The following is a 16,296-nucleotide window of genomic DNA, read 5'->3' as shown; positions in this document are numbered from 1 at the left end:
TTCTCGACAAAAGTCGAGCTTTTTTGCTTTGTCTAGTGGTGTAAAGGTCAGCACTAATCCCTCTTTGTATGGTTTAAAACAAAGCCGTTTATGCACACTGTAATATTTGCCATGAGCAGTTGCCTGCTTGCTTTACTAAGTAACTTGTGAGGACTTCGATGAAATGCCTCGTGTGCTGTTTGCATCAGCTACACGAGGTTAACCATGATTCTTCCCCTTACAAAGGCATCTGTCGGTACCACATACTCAGATTGTTATTGCATGGTAAATCTTTCCTAAGCCATGCACGATACTTGCGTTGCTGTGTATCCACAGATCTGGACACCTCAAAACAGAGCACATGGTAAGCCTTTAACTGTTGTGATGCCATCTTGGAACAGATGCAATGCCTGCATTTACCGTGGCCATGACTATGCATTCACTATGGTGTTCATAGTAGCTTAACTGCATTCCTATTTTCTTATCATTATTAGGTCTACTCCTGCATTACCCCTATTTGATTTTGTATTTGTAATCCTGTACTCGCCTGATCAGAAGTTCTGTTCATCCTTCCACCAAACTTCAGTTATCTTCACTGTATCAAACTTCAACCTGTCCATTCCCCTTTTTAAATTTTCTAACCTACCTGCCTGGTTAAGGGATCTAACATTCCACACTCTGACCTGTGGATTATGAGTGTTATTTTTCCTGGTGATGGTGTACGGCTTCACATATGGAAAGACTTTTCAATTGCATGCCACAGGACATACAACGTATTGCATAATGCTTAAATATATAAGACAGAAAGATTGCTTCTATTGAATTTAAAGTCAGTTGTGATAATGTTAATGGTTAGTGTATGTATTTAATGTAATACTCGTCCATGTTGGTGTATTTTATAGAGGCTTAAAAATGACTTACTATTGAAATTGATCAGTGTTTCTTTCACATAAAAGGGCTGTGTATTTTACAGAATGTAAAATGTTTCATCGTAACAAAAACACTGTACAAAATCGTAATCAAATTTAGCTTCTTGATGGCCAAAGAAGTTTTATTATCGTAGGCATCTTGTTCTTTCATACGCTGTGTATGTCTATAAACACAACAATAATAACAGTATTGTCTCTGACATTGTACTCTGTAATAATCACTATGTTATTGAAGTACAGGATGTATCAAAAAGAATAATTCAGTTTTAAAAAATCATAACTATTATGTTATTTAAGATATGTGCATTAACAATGTACTGTTGGAAAGAGCAAACTCTTCCCATTAAGTAGCTGCAGTGTGCGCCCACTTCAGTTCTAGTAAAAATTGTGTCGGGACAACAGAAAGCATTTTGAGTTCTATGTTTTGCGCAGTGCGGGTCAGTAATAATTGTTCAGTGTGACTTTCATATGAGGTTGGAGACTGATTTGAACAACTATATTTACCAACAGGATTGCGCACCACCACACTGACATCTGGAAGTGAGGGAATTTTTAAATCAAAGGATTGCTGAGCGATGGATTGGTCGACGTGGACCAAATGATTCAGCCTTATGTTACTGGTCTCCAAGGTCACCGGACCTGACATTACATGATTGGGGGTTTATAAAGGACTCAATGTAACTCTGTTATTAACAACAATGAATGAACTGAGACATCGCATAACACCAGCTGTGGAAGCTGTAACTCAAGACATGCTCGCTGCAGTGTGGGAACAATTTGAATACCACATTGATGTATGTGGTGCATCTCGAGGGGGGGGGGGGGGGCATACTGAATACTTATGGAAAGGCAGTAAAAAGAAAAAAAAACTTTTTGAGTTTCCCATTCGTCAAAAAACAAAATTCATTGTATATGTTTATTAGTTTCAAAAATATAGACGTGCCAAATTGGATGGTTCTTTTTTATGCACCCTGTATTATTATTGTGCAAGTCGGTGCAAAAAGAGCTATAAATTGAGTTACATTAAAATTTCTTGTCGAATAATTCATCTTTATTTAATTGTAACATTTGGTAAATTTAAGTTCATTCAACATGACTGATGCAAAAAAACTTTCTTCCTTACACGTTACTCTTTCCATGATTTATGAGTCTTATGTGAAAGGATTACATGCATTATTACTTTTAAAATACCATCGTTGCTAATTATGTAACAAGAAATATATTTTACATTTTCCAGGTTTTGGATCACTCAACGGCGATGTGAAAAGACATTGCAACATCTCCCAGCCACTCCATATGAGCGCTTGCCATTATTGCATCATCCAGATCATCCAATGACTAAAATAGGAAGGCACCGAATGTATGTCAAGCTCCATCGGCATCCAAATGTTATTCTTGTAAGTTGTGAAATTTTGTTTTTTGTTTGCTTGTATTGTGTAGCTACCATTTTTTATCGTGTGTAATTTTAAAATAATGAAATGTAGATTATAGCCTATTTTAGCAAATTTAATCAATATTTGAATATATAATATAGTTAAATAGATAAAAAACCTGCTCACCAAGCAACGGAAGGAGAAAACACATACAAAGATTAAAGAAATGAGCAAGCTGTCAGAGCAGTGGCTAGTTCTTATGGCAAAAGGGTTGAATGGGAAGGAAGAGGGAGGAAGGAAAAGGACTGGTGAGGTTTAGAAAATGGCAAGAGTTCAAAAAAGTCTGGGTCTTGGGAGACATACTTTCCTCCTACTGGAAGAAGGAACCACTGGCTTCAAAAGCTTGCCCATTTCTGTAGTCCTCGTATATATTTTCTCCTGTTGCTGCTTGTTGAGTAGCTATTTTATATATCCAATCACTTTATAGATTATAGTCTGAAGCATCTGAAAGTGACATTCTTTCTGCCACAGTATGAAAACAAATAAATTAGTGAAAATAAAAATACTCCATTCCTGTAGAATCATCAAAATTTTAACTGTCTGTGTTCCAAAATGCATTACCTCCAAATTATAGCCCTGTTCTGTTTCTGCTACCATGTTTAGGACACAAAGTTTCATGACAATCTTCAGACTTCATCTAACTTAATCACTCTTTATCGATCATCTTCAAGATTTAATTCTGTTACGTAGCACAGATAGCTCTTTTAGCTATTTTTTAGTTTATTGTAATTGGTTAGTGTAGTGAATGTATCACTTGTTGTGTGACTTAGCCCTCATTTTAACATTTTTCTGTATCAGCTTCTTTCATTCGTTCATTTTCTCCTCAACCCTTTTGCTGTTACATGCGTGCTCTTTGGATTCCTTGCTGAGAGTAGCTTTCTTATAGCTGTACTGTCACCAAATGCCACTACCGGTGCTGGGAGATGGTGTGCCGACCGCTGTGAAACACTTACCGTCCAATTTTAAGAGAGCTATTAGGTTAAAAAATTAGAATTTTGCGTGTCTTACAGTCTGCTATCTTTGCTCGATAAGTGACTGAATTTCTTTTCATTATTCATCATAGTTACTGCGCTGCATCAGGTTAAGTAAAAAAAGTAAAACATTGTGCGAAGTTTTAAAGAGTTTGCAGAGGTAAACATGTATTTTTACATATGCTTGTTTTTAGCTCATACATTGCAGTGTTTGAAATGTACATAAGATACCAAAATTTTATTGAAAATTGAGAGCGGAATTATATCTCATTTCGTTCTTGAGTGATTTTTACATCCAACAGATTGTTGCGCAATGTGACCATTGCTGTCCTTGGACATCACAAATCATGTGACCATAACAACTGCCATATTTCATAAACAGTTCAAGATATATTGTTTTTGTTGTTGTTGTTGTTGTGGTGGTCTTCAGTCCTGAGACTGGTTTGATGCAGCTCTCCATGCTACCCTGTCCTGTGCAAGCTTCTTCATCTCCCAGTACTTACTGCAACCTACATCCTTCTGAATCTGCTTAGTGTATTCATCTCTTGGTCTCCCTCTATGATTTTTACCCTCCACACTGCACTCCAATGCTAAATTTGTGATTCTTTGGTGCCTCAGGACATGTCCTACCAACTGGTCCCTTCTTCTTGTCAAGTTGTGCCACAAACTCCTCTTCTCCCCAATTCTATTCAATACCTCCTCATTAGTTATGTGATCTAGCCATCTAATCTTCAGCATTCTTCTGTAGCATCACATTTCGAAAGCTTCTATTCTCTTCTTGTCTAAACTATTTATCATCCATGTTTCACTTCCATACATGGCTATACTCCATACAAATACTTTCAGAAACAACTTCCTGACACTTAAATCTATACTCGATGTTAACAAATTTCTCTTCTTCAGAAACGCTTTCCTTGCCATTGCCAGTCTACATTTTATATCCTCTCTACTTTGACCATCATCAGTTATTTTGCTCCCCAAATAGCAAAACTCCTTTACTACTTGAAGTGTCTCATTTCCTAATCTAATTCCCTCAGCATCACCCGACTTAATTCGACTGCATTCCATTATCCTCGCTTTTCTTTTGTTGATGTTCATCTTATATCCTCCTTTCAAGACACTGTCCATTCAGTTCAACTGCTCTTCCAAGTCCTTTGCTGCCTCTGACAGAATTACAGTGTCATCGGCGAACCTCAAAATTTTTATTTCTTCTCCATGGATTTTAGTACGTACTCCGAATTTTTCTTTTGTTTCCTTTACTACTTGCTCAATATACAGATTTAATAACATCAGGGAGAGGCTACAACCCTGTCTCGCTCCCTTACCAACCGCTGCTTCCCTTTCATGCCCCTCGACTCTTATAATTGCTATCTGGTTTCTGTACAAATTGTAAATATATATAAAGAAGAGTATTTTTTTTTAGAAATGATAGGCACAAAGAGGTACAATTATTGTACGATAAATACCCGTAACTTTTTTACTGACTGAGGTATGGAAGTAACTTGCCACAGCAGTGAGAAGTCTATGGAATGAGATATGTAAACACACCAGTAGAACTTCTGGAAAACCCAGGGTCCACATTGAAACACATCCTCAGCACTGGGAAGTGGCAGAGGATGACAAGTTAACTCATCCACAGCAGTTAAAGTGTTCTTGTAAGCTGGATATTAAAAACTAACTCTTCCATTATCAGTCCAGCAAAAATTCTTTCATCTAGTGTTAACAATAATTTATTTAGGTTTTGAAGTCACCATTTGCCACTCTGTGATATTTTAAACATGAATTACTTTATTACTTTTTTCATTGTTCCTTGTATATTTTTTCACTGGTGCAGGAGATAATTGCATGGAGGGAAATTTTAAGTACTATTTGTTTGTGCAAGATGAATAATTGGCATCTTCGCATTAAAGACGCTGTGCACATAAGTGAGTTCTGTTGAAGTGGGCTCACAGTAACTTCCTTTGGCTACTAATGCATTGTAGTGACATTGTGGTTTTCAGAAAAGGTATCTATGTACACGCAACTGAAGTGGCAAGTTCATTACAGATATCATAAATTCTGGTCATTTCAACCATTGTTAGATATGTCATAGAAGATGCAATTTGAGTATGTATTTCATACATTAGTAGTTTAGAATGTTGGTAATACTGATGCACTTGTTATTCTGGCTACCCATAAATTTGCGTTCATCAAAGTCAATTTAAAAAAAAAAAAAGTTAAGGAATGTGATTATTCGCCTATACCTTATGTATGTGTGGTGCATATACTCACTTTTGCTGTTATTTTTCCAGTTTAACACCACACTCTCCTACATATAACCACCAAGATACTCGTATGCTGGTTATGTACATTGTGTATGTGGGTAATTGTGTGTTATGTTTGGGAGAGAATGTACTCTAACTAGAAAAAGAGGAGTAGCTGCTAAACTAGTAAAGCCTTTCTACTGTTACGTTGATCATAACTTACTCATTTCACAGGTAGTAAGCTGAACTGGTATTCCATATAAGGTTACTTCACAAGGGAGATACTTAGGCGGAGGGCTGGGGGGATTGAATCCCATTGATGCAAGCCATACATTTTCCCCTACAATGTAAGATAACACATGATGGACAAAGCTAGGAGACAGAAGAAGCAGACTAGCATAGGCAAAGAGAGGATTCCCTGTCAGAAGAATTCTACTAGTATCAAATGTAGGCTTTAATTTAAAAAAAGAACTCTGAAAGTTTAGGTCCTGGAGAACAGCATTGCATGGAAATGAATCATGGACTGTGAAAAAGCTAGAAAAGATATGTTTTATCTTTCTGTTTTGTGGTTTCAGGTTGTAGCTTTCAAAGAAAAGGAAAATTGCCCCTGTGAAATTGATTGTTCTTTCTACCTTGCTGTTGTGAAACACGCATCAATTGAGGATGATCCCCATGATGATACCATTGAGACTGAGCTCCCTAAGATGTACCTGAAAGTTCTTACCCTTATTGAATTTGATACCTTTGTGATAACTCATGGACCTTTTACAAGTGTTGACGGTAAGTGGAAAATACATTCTTAGTAATACCTTTATGTTAAATAGCTGTGACTATGTATATCCTGAAAGTCATCTCAAGAGCTCATTAATGTAATTCCTGTATCTCATATATTTAATCTTTGTTGTTTAAATTCCGTATGTGATGTTGATTCTGTATTTCTTAATTTCTGTGTTCTAAGGATTAAATTTAAATGAATTCTCTTACTGTGTAATATGCAGCAATGCAGTAGACAAGTGTTTTGTGTTGTTACAGATCAGAGTGAGAAAAAACGGAAAGCACAGACTGGAAGAAATGAAACAACTCCTCGACGACCAAAACACCCTGCATATTTCATACCTGAACTTGCACATGTGGTAGCATTATGCGATGAGAGAATTCCATTTGTCACACTTGCACAGGAGGTAAAAATGAATGTTTTCTCTCTCTCTCTATCTATCTATCTATCTATCTATCTATCTCTCAATCTCATCTCCCTCTGCCTCTGCCTCTCTCCTTCTCCCCCTCCCCATCCCCCTACCTTCCCCCTCTCCCTCCCCCTTTACTTTATTCTGTTGATAATGATTTGATGTTCTGGTTTATTTTGTTTACTGTGGATATTTTGAAAGTAGTTTTATTTTGTCTAGTTTTTTGTGGAAATGTGAAAGTCTATTTCCTAAATTGGTTATTGTTTATGTTGAGTATCAAAATAAGCATGTGAGAAGAATGCATGAAGTCAATATGATAAGTGCTGTAACAGTGTCAGACACACTAATTACAATCACAGATTGGTGAATTTGAGTTAGTGACAACATAATGGCGTGTGCACAATACACGTAATACCATGTGTGCTGCAAGATTCTGTTATAATCGTACAGTATGCGTCATATTAGGATTTGTCTGCAATTACCAAACAAAGAGCAAACAGTGGCAGGTTGTTGCTTAAGCATATCTTTCTCATGTTTCATCAGTTTCCACTTCAGCAACTCTTGTATTACATGATTCAGATGCATTTTGTTTGAATTGTGGTTCCATAGCTGAAACCACTCCAGAAAAATGCAGCCCTTGCAGTGTTTTTTGAGACAGCTATCATTATGCCAGAGACACAAAAGATAAAGATATGAAATCGTGGAACAGGAAAAAATGTGGATAAGAAAAGACAGTGGTATCTGTGATCATTTCAGGTTTACAGGTATCTTTGATGTTAAATGTACACAATGTTGGACCAGAAACTCTTTCTAGAATCTTCAGGTGCTACAAGACAATTGTTTAATGATAAACTGACATAACTTCGACCAAATATCTCAGATTTAATCCGTGGAAACTCTTGCAGGACTTCCTCAGATTCTTTAAGTTTTTCATGAGGTTCTCTTCACATGTGTGACTTCCTTTGGAATCTGACGAGCTGTTTTTCACCCATTACTTATCATCTTTTCACAAGAGGCATTTAATAAAAATAAGAAGCATCCTTAAATAAAAAGTGCTTGTTAAGAAGCTTATTCTGGTCACATCTAAAGCCCTTGTGAGTAAAGGGTTCTGTCCGAGATGTGCATGAAAGAGAGATGTGAACAGTGTTAAAAGTGGACCGGCATTTGTAGCCTAATTGTTAAGAAACTCTTTTCTGAACATTGAAATATACATGCGTTATGCAACCCAATGAATCAAAAATTGGTGAATCTCTCCTTGCACCCTTTCCACAGAGATTCAGAAAACGGTTACAATAGCACAAAAGTTAAATTTGAGTCTGTATTATGCTGTGATCTTTGTAATTAAAGAGGCAGCCACAATTCTGTTGTCAGATGATATTAATTACAATTGTACATTCCATTAAATAAGGTGTAGAATCTATGCACCTCAGTAATGCACTATTTGTACTTATGTTCAAGTTCATATGTAAGATTAAGCTAGTCAACAATGCGACACAGAAAATTCCAGCAATTTACTTTAAAATTCCGCCATAAGAGAAGTCTGTCAGACTCTGTAAAGATTTTTGGTGAAAATGTTGGACACATGTAAAACGGTGGACAATAGGGAACATACGAAGGTTATGTGTTGTTTACGTGGTGGAAAAATGTGAGGTGCTCCCACACAGTGCTTGACACTCAGCTGTTTAAAATTTGAGTTAAATCTCACTTGTTACAGGCTATCTATGTATCTTTGACTCTGTAAAATTTTATATTAGTTACTTTTGTTACTTTGCTGTCTTTCTACTATTTGTTGATTACATTAAGACGATAAGAAACTACACTGTTCTCAGCAGACTTATTGTTTTAAATATTTTTGGTTTACTTGTCACGTTAATTAACACGAATACACTGAGAATGCTTAAAACAACTTTTTCCAAGGTTTTGTACATGACCACAATGAAAAAAGCTTTCAAATAATATTGAAAAGAGCTGTCAAAAAAACTAAAACATTTTAACAAATGTACATAGATTGTTAATGTGACTTGCTTATTTTTAGTACTATTTTCAGCTTTCCCGCAGAGAAATAGCACACCAGGGGCTTCAGGTGGAAGCAAATGCTACAGCCCTTGTACTGCGTTTAGTGCAGCTACCTCCCCCAATTGGCCCTACTGTCCATCCTTCATCATGGCAGGCTCTTCTCAAAAGGCTGCTTTCAGTAGCCATTCGTGTACAGGGAAAAGCCACGAAGAGTTGGATGGCTGAATTTGTGTTCTATGGAAGTCCTCTTGCTAGCTTGCACCCGAAGGAACAAGGTAACTGTAGCCTTAACAAGTTTTCAGGATTTCTTGAACTGGTAGTACAGACAAAGTTTAAGTTCTCCTCTCTCACCCTTTATTTTGTATTCAGGTAAGTCTGAAACATAATTAAGTGTAATCAGAACATCTTTTCAAATGGCATTTTATGTTTTTTGTGGGTGGGGTTTTTGTCATAGTGAAGCCATTAAATATTTTCAGTAGTGTGGGTCATTCATACATACAGCTGTATGCACTGATTGTATCTGTTTTTCACATAATTCTTTTCCAAACTTGCCCTTCACATTATAAAATATCTTTTATACAATGTGTTTTGATATCAATGCTACCAATCCTCAGGGACAGTGTAGCAGAGAAACAGCTCCATTTCAAGACAAGGAGTGTGAGTTTCTGAAATGGTACTTAAAAAGTTTTAATCCCCGTTTCGGTACTGCTACAAAGATGGCATTATTTAAATTTTGAATAAATATGCAAGTGGCTGTTATAAGACAGAGTGGCTAGTATCTCAACAAGTGGTGTTTCCTGGAATGTGCTGTAGGTCTTTATTTTTCTTCATTCGATCAGTACTATGTGCTGCATGAATAAATACCCTCCATAAATTCGTACAGAAAAAAGTTTGCCTACTCTCTGGATATATTGTGGGAGTTAAATGATTTTTCAATAGTAGAGTTTCAAAAAATATATTTATTTTAAATATTTCCTTTATTTCATGTCAGATAACTACATTTAAGTTCTTTAGAACACAATTTTTACTGTAATGCAAGCCTTTTAAATCCAGTTTTGTGAGGGCATCTGTTCTTTTTCTCCCCCATAGGTTTGAGGAGACCAGTATATTTTCAATATGACATGGGAACAGCAGACGCAGTTCGGCAGACTGTTGATTCTCTGCTTAATGATTGGGCTCAGATAGTGCATTTATATTCTGTTGTTGAAGACCTTGCAGAATATTTTCGTATTGGTGAGTGACGCAATGGAGTCCTGAGTCCATTATTTTGTATATGTTTGTCTTATTTCTCGTATAAAGTATTTAAACAACCTTTGATTATATTCCTTGAGTTTATACTAAAATAGACTAATATTCTATTTATGTGTGTGCCATGTTGTCAACATGCCAATGCAGATATTTTCATTTTCAACAATGAGAGCCATGGTTGTACAGTGTAATCCTGCTATTAAGTTCACGGAATTAACATTTTCCCACCGTTTATGACATTTTTTTATTGCTCCCATCAAATTTCCTATGTCCACAATGTTAATTCATACTCGATTTTGTGTCTGCATATTTATGATTTTTCCATGATTTACGCTTTATACAAAAACTTTTGTGGAGAAGAAAACCGAAAAAGTTATCCTGGAATCACACTCGCTGTCAAGTAGTGATTGCACACATTAGGTGGTTAAGTTTCATGAAACCAGGGCACTCAGCTCAGCAGATTTGGAGCAGTAAACGTGTAAAAGTTGGAACAATTCATGCCTTATCTCCTGTCGTTGCCAAGCTCTACTTGGCATGGTGGCTGATGGGAGTTTCTAGCACCATGTTTATTTAGTGTGTTTTGTCATTTGGCCACTTGTAGCGCTAGTTGAATCCTTCACTCACTCTGCGTTGCTCATATGTTTTTGGTTTAAATACAGTACCAAGTACTTTTTTTTATGCTGTGCGAAACATGTTTCGAAAATTTATTTTTGTTGTCAGGTGCAGTATTTACGTATGTATTTTTTGTGATGTTACACAAACAAACCATGTAAGTGATAGTTTGTGTGTGTCTTGGGTTGATCTACATAACTGAGGAGGCACAGTACCTGATAACCTCAAAAAGACAAATACAGTGCAAGAGAGACAGAACAACACAGATGCAAATCACACAGTTGCAAACACCACGAAATGCCTTGAGCTAAGCATGAAAAAATATGTAACTGGTGCTGTGTTTTATTATTTAAATAACAAATGACAGCTTCAGGCGTGCTAGAAACATCGATTATGATGTATGAAATTGAGTGAAACTTTTCTACCTCCCAGAAAGTTATCAGTTCCCATTACATCAGCAGCTATTAGAAAATAAACCTTTATTAGATAATAAACAGCCCCCTGGCAAGTATTTTGATGCTGATTATGTACATATACATAAAGTGCGATAATGCAAGGGGGTATCCCATACATAACTTTTACAGCTTCAGATGTTATTTCCCTCATTTTACTTTTTCGCTCATTTTATACCTTTTTTTTAAGTTCCTTGAAAAGTGTAAAAGCGGGTTTTCACTGTATGGGTTAAGATAAGTAGAAACAGCATCATGTGTTAATAACTTGTGTGTATTTAAATATTAATAATATCCCCTTATGTCACTTATGTTAGGAGAAACAGATATAAAGATTACTCAATGTTGAATTATTCATATTGTGGGAAATGCAATTTGATAATGTGGAATAAGACCATATGAAATTGCAGTTCGCACAGATTTTAATTCATATACTCATAGAAACTCGTACTCTCTGAGAGCTATTAGTATTGTGGCATATTTTATAGCAGTATGCAAACTGTACACCTTTCTCCAAAGTTCTCGCTGCCTTACCTTCTTATTGAGATCAAGGAAGGAAAATTAAGAAACAAAAATTCTGCTAGAATGAGGCAGATGTACAAGAATTATTATCCACAATCTTGAATGAAGAGAGAACTTGTAAATAAAAGAAACTCAAGTATGAAGTGAATTCATTTATAAATATGTAGAAATTATAAATGCTATACTGAAGAGAACCTATTTGAATAACCAAAGTACAAATAATATGCCCGAAAAAAATGCATGTTTCAGCACTTCATTATTGAGAAGATACAAGAGGATGAATTTGGAAACAATTAAGTAAATGTGGGGGATTAAAAAAACTGGAAAGAAAAGAAATTGCCAGAGATGAGGATAAAAAATATGTAAAGATAAAGCAACAAAATTTTGAACACAGCATAGAAATAAAAGTGAAAGCAGAGTAGACTCAAAGGACTAATAAGGGAGGGGGGGGGGGGACCTCCTTGGCCTTAATAGAGGATCTGGTTTAATAGTGAGTTTCAGTGTTCGAACACTAACTAATACTATTGAATAGCATGGATGTTAACAATGCTTTGGCAGGCATATGTGCTCGTGTCACATTTGTGATAGACTAAATGTATGTGGTAATGCCCCATGTTTAATATTACAGGCAGTCTGATTAGTGTAAGTTGTGGCACAGGAGACAATCTGGTGCAGCACAATGAAAGTGAGACACTACATTGCACTACTAGGACTGTATGTATTGGAACTGTTGTTCTTGCCTCCTTTCAACATGAGAATCACCTCATTCAGCTATCATGCGCAGTTACAGCTCAGTCAGGCCACAGCAATCAGAGACAGTGGGCATGTGTGTGTGAGTTGTGCTAGTATGAAGAATTACAATATGGCATGTGTTTTTTCTACTTCAGAAGAAGGCCCTTTGGCCAACTAACATTTCTTCTCGCAATGTTTTCTACTTCAGAAGAAGGCTCTTTGACCAACTAAAATTTCTTCTCGTGATATTGTTGTTATTCCACCATAGACTTCGCACTTTCTCTCTCTCTCTCTCTCTCTCTCTCTCTCTCTCTCTCTCTCTCACACACACACACACACACACACACACACACACACGCACACCTATCAAATTTTTATATCTGCAAATAAAACAGAAGTAATAGCAGTGGAAGGGAAACAAGTAAGAAGAGCAGAAAAGGACATGAACAGTAAGGTAATAGCACAGATAATTTCATTTAGATATCTTGTGATAGAGATATCAATATACAAAACTAATTTAGTTGTGGTTCAAAATACATAGAAATATGACACATTAATGGTTATATAAGGAGAACCTTGGCAGAACTGTGAGGAAAGAGATACCATGAAGTCTGCACAACATGATGGCTAAGCCTGCTTCCATATATTGTAGTGAAAACTGGATTATAAGAAAAAGAGAAGAATAAAGAACTGAAACAGCTGAGTGAGGTTTCTGAGTTCACTGCTAGGACGAACATTAAGAAACAGAGTGCAAAATGAAGAAGTAAGACAGCAACTAGAATTTGAAAACAACGACAGAAGAGATTAGGCACTACTATGACCACGTCAAAAGAATGCCACCTGAGCGCTTGCCATGGCAAAGCAGTACATTTTAACCGAACTGAAAGATGGGATATAGAATGATCAGTGAAGAGATGGAGACAACAGTTTTGTTAAATTCCTTTTGTCTTGGAATGGGCCAACACCCATTCCTTGAAATGGAAGAAGAAGAAGAAGAAGAACTTGGCATAAAGAAGAAGCTGGTTGTTAGGATGCATCCTGAGGCATCATGGAATAGGCAATTTAATAATTGTCGGAACTGGAGGGGAGAGATAGATTGTAAAGGGGGACTTAGGTATGATACAGGAAGCAGGTTCAAATTTATGTATTTCAGTAATTAATCAGATATGAAGAGGCTTGCTGAATAGAAGCAGTCTTCGGACTTTATACTCTTAACAGCAACATTATACAATATGGCATGACCAGCAATTCAAAAGAATTTTGTGGAAAACAGCTCAAACAGCAAAAGTGTAAAAAAAAAGCATTATCATTATTATTATTATTATTGTTGTTGTTATTTATTATATCTCTTATCCCATCATGGCACATTCCAAGCTGAATGACTCCTTGTCAAAGCAGTAAGACAGTATTTCCCTTGATATATATTGAGAGTGTGATTTCTGTAAGTCATACCCTGAAATGAGATCAACAGTATTAAAATAAATCTTGTCATACTACCCAGATTTACCTTCTGACCTCTGTAACACTGATTTTAGGATCTATGAGATCTATAATCATACCTTCTTGGCTTTTGCACATGTCAGCATCATGTTACAAGACCTACTACACTGTATATGTTTCGTGTTAGTATTACATAGTCCAGCTGCTTTACTGACAAAACATACATGATGATACGGCAATCTGTGAGAGCACAGATGATACTTCAGTTCACCTACTGATCTTATCCAGCATTTCATATTGACATGATCATTGCCAAGCTATACTTTGATTAAAATAACTGTGTGCTTGGCATTTTGCTGAGTCTATACTCGGGCTGCTGAAACATGTCACTTCAAGGTCACTCCCCAAGCGCCGTAGAGTTGGTAGTGTAACTAACAAACAAGTGGGGAATGGGAGGCGCTGCTTCTTTTGAACCAGTAGCAGCACTGAACAAAAGCCGGTTCCGGCGACGCCGCTACCATATTGCTGCTTCTGTGTAAACATTGTATGTTAGTGCACAAACGCCTGCTGTTGTGTTGTGTTACCGCCTCGAATACAGTTTTTATTTGTTAAACAATGTCACCAAAATGATGTCATTCACCAATCAACATTCCGTTGCACCGTGGAGTTCCATTAAATAGTCAGGCCTTGGAATTGCTACGGAGCATCCATGAGTTTTAAGAGCAAGAAAAAGAATTTGTTTCTGTTCATGGGCATGCATCTATTCGTGCTGATAAAGTTTTAAAGTGTACCTCAAAAACTCTAGAAATCGGTGAAAGAACAGCTATAAGGAAAGGGGTGCTACTTCAAGACTTACAAGACAGTGAAGTAAACAGCGTGGAAGAAAGCCCCCATGGGAAAAAAACGGTGTGTTTTTAAGTACTCCGGGAAAGGAAAAAAAGAAAAAGCAGCCTCGTCCTGTTACAGATATTGATTCTTTCCAACCCAATGCAATTCGTTGGCACATATACGGATACTATAAAAGAAAAGAATACCCCACAATAGCGAAGTTGCTAATTTCTTTAAAAGAAAGTGAAGTTTTCTCAGGGGGGGAAAGCGTCACTTAAGATGATATTAAAAAGTATGGGCTTCCGTTTTGAAAAGTTTGTTGGACAAAAACTGTTACTAGAAAAAGCTCATGTCGTTGCAGCTCGTACCATTTTCTTACACAGAATTGTAGGAAAGGACATACACTCAGTCATATGGTTAGACGAAACCTGGGTCAATGCTGGAGAATCAGTTGAGAAATGCTGGACAGATGATACTCCGAATAGCAGCAGTCATCAGCCAACAGGAAGAGGATCCTGATTAATTGTGGCCCATGCAGGATCTTCAAACGGCTTTGTGCCTGAAGGACTTCTATTTTTTGATCGAAAAAACTGGTGACTATCATGACGATATGGGCCACCCACAATTTGTACAGTGGTTTAAAAATTTGTTGCTTCAGTTAAGTATTTGGACAGTGTTTGAGAAGGACAGTGCACTGTACCATTCTGTGATTTAGATAAAACTCCCACCACTAGTGACCGTAAAGAAACTATGGTGCAGTGTTTGCAGTCGGGAGACATTATTGCAGACATGAGCATGACAGAGCTGCTGTTATACTCGCTCATGAAACAAAGTAATCCTGTGCCGCCTAAATACATTGTAGATGAAATTGCAAGCGAACCGGGTCACTTGGTAATTTGGCTTCCACCTTATCACTGCCATTTTAATCCGATTGAATTGGTATGGAGTGAAGTCAAGGCGTACATGAGAAGTGACAACAAGACTTTTACTATAACAGAAGTGGAAAGACTGCTATGTGAAGGTCTTGCTACTGTAGACACTATCTCATGGAGGAAAAAAGTAGACCATATTGCTAAACGGATAAGAGCATCACAGGCTATAGATGGCATTATAAATGAAAACAAACAATTAATGATTTCTCTTAATGATGAAGGTGACCAAGACAACAGTTTTGGCGCCAGTTCCAATGATTGTGAAGGAGAACTGGGTGGAATTGTACCACTGACATTGTAAATTGGTGAGTGTAAATGTGTACTGAATTAATTCTTTCTCTCTGCAATCGGGTAGGCGATGCATGTTTTGCTTTATTTCTTTCTATGAGTGTGGATAGCGTGTTATTTGGTACGCTTAGATTTGCATTATTATATGACATTTTAGATGCAGCTATTACTGTAACAATTTGGAAAGACTTTTCATAGATATTGTCATTAACTTAGTGTTTTTTATTTCCTGGTTTCATACACGATCAAACGCTTAGTCTCCGTTGTCGTTCTCTCCATTTTTAGAAAAACGTACTTTGTTGCAGCGTCAAGTGACATGTTTCACTGGCCCGGGTATAGTGGTAGGGGTCAGCCCCCAGCCAGTTGTTCTTTTTCGGGTGCCACCCGCTCACTGTGTGGCATGCTTTGTAGGTTGTGGTGTAACTTGGTGATTATGTGGAATAACATGTTCCACTTTTAACCATTTAGGCCAGCAAAAGATGTTCGTGGA

At 36.9% G+C, this 16,296-nt stretch overlaps 1 protein-coding gene across 1 annotated transcript in view; it reads left to right on the top strand.

The window, feature by feature from the left end:
* The window catches only part of LOC124595635 (mediator of RNA polymerase II transcription subunit 14), a 187,136-nt gene that overhangs the window by 107,972 nt on the left and 62,868 nt on the right, over positions 1-16,296 (top strand). Inside the window, exons 12-16 of the mRNA XM_047134464.1 lie at positions 2,146-2,305; positions 6,131-6,335; positions 6,588-6,736; positions 8,787-9,030; positions 9,845-9,988. Of these exons, the coding sequence (XP_046990420.1) occupies positions 2,146-2,305; positions 6,131-6,335; positions 6,588-6,736; positions 8,787-9,030; positions 9,845-9,988 (902 nt within the window). The remainder of the gene's footprint in view (positions 1-2,145; positions 2,306-6,130; positions 6,336-6,587; positions 6,737-8,786; positions 9,031-9,844; positions 9,989-16,296) is intronic.

This window comes from Schistocerca americana, chromosome 2, assembly GCF_021461395.2.
Source record: "Schistocerca americana isolate TAMUIC-IGC-003095 chromosome 2, iqSchAmer2.1, whole genome shotgun sequence".
NCBI lineage: Eukaryota > Metazoa > Arthropoda > Insecta > Orthoptera > Acrididae > Schistocerca > Schistocerca americana.
Note: the sequence above shows the minus strand (reverse complement) of the source record. Positions and strands in the feature narration are given on the sequence as shown.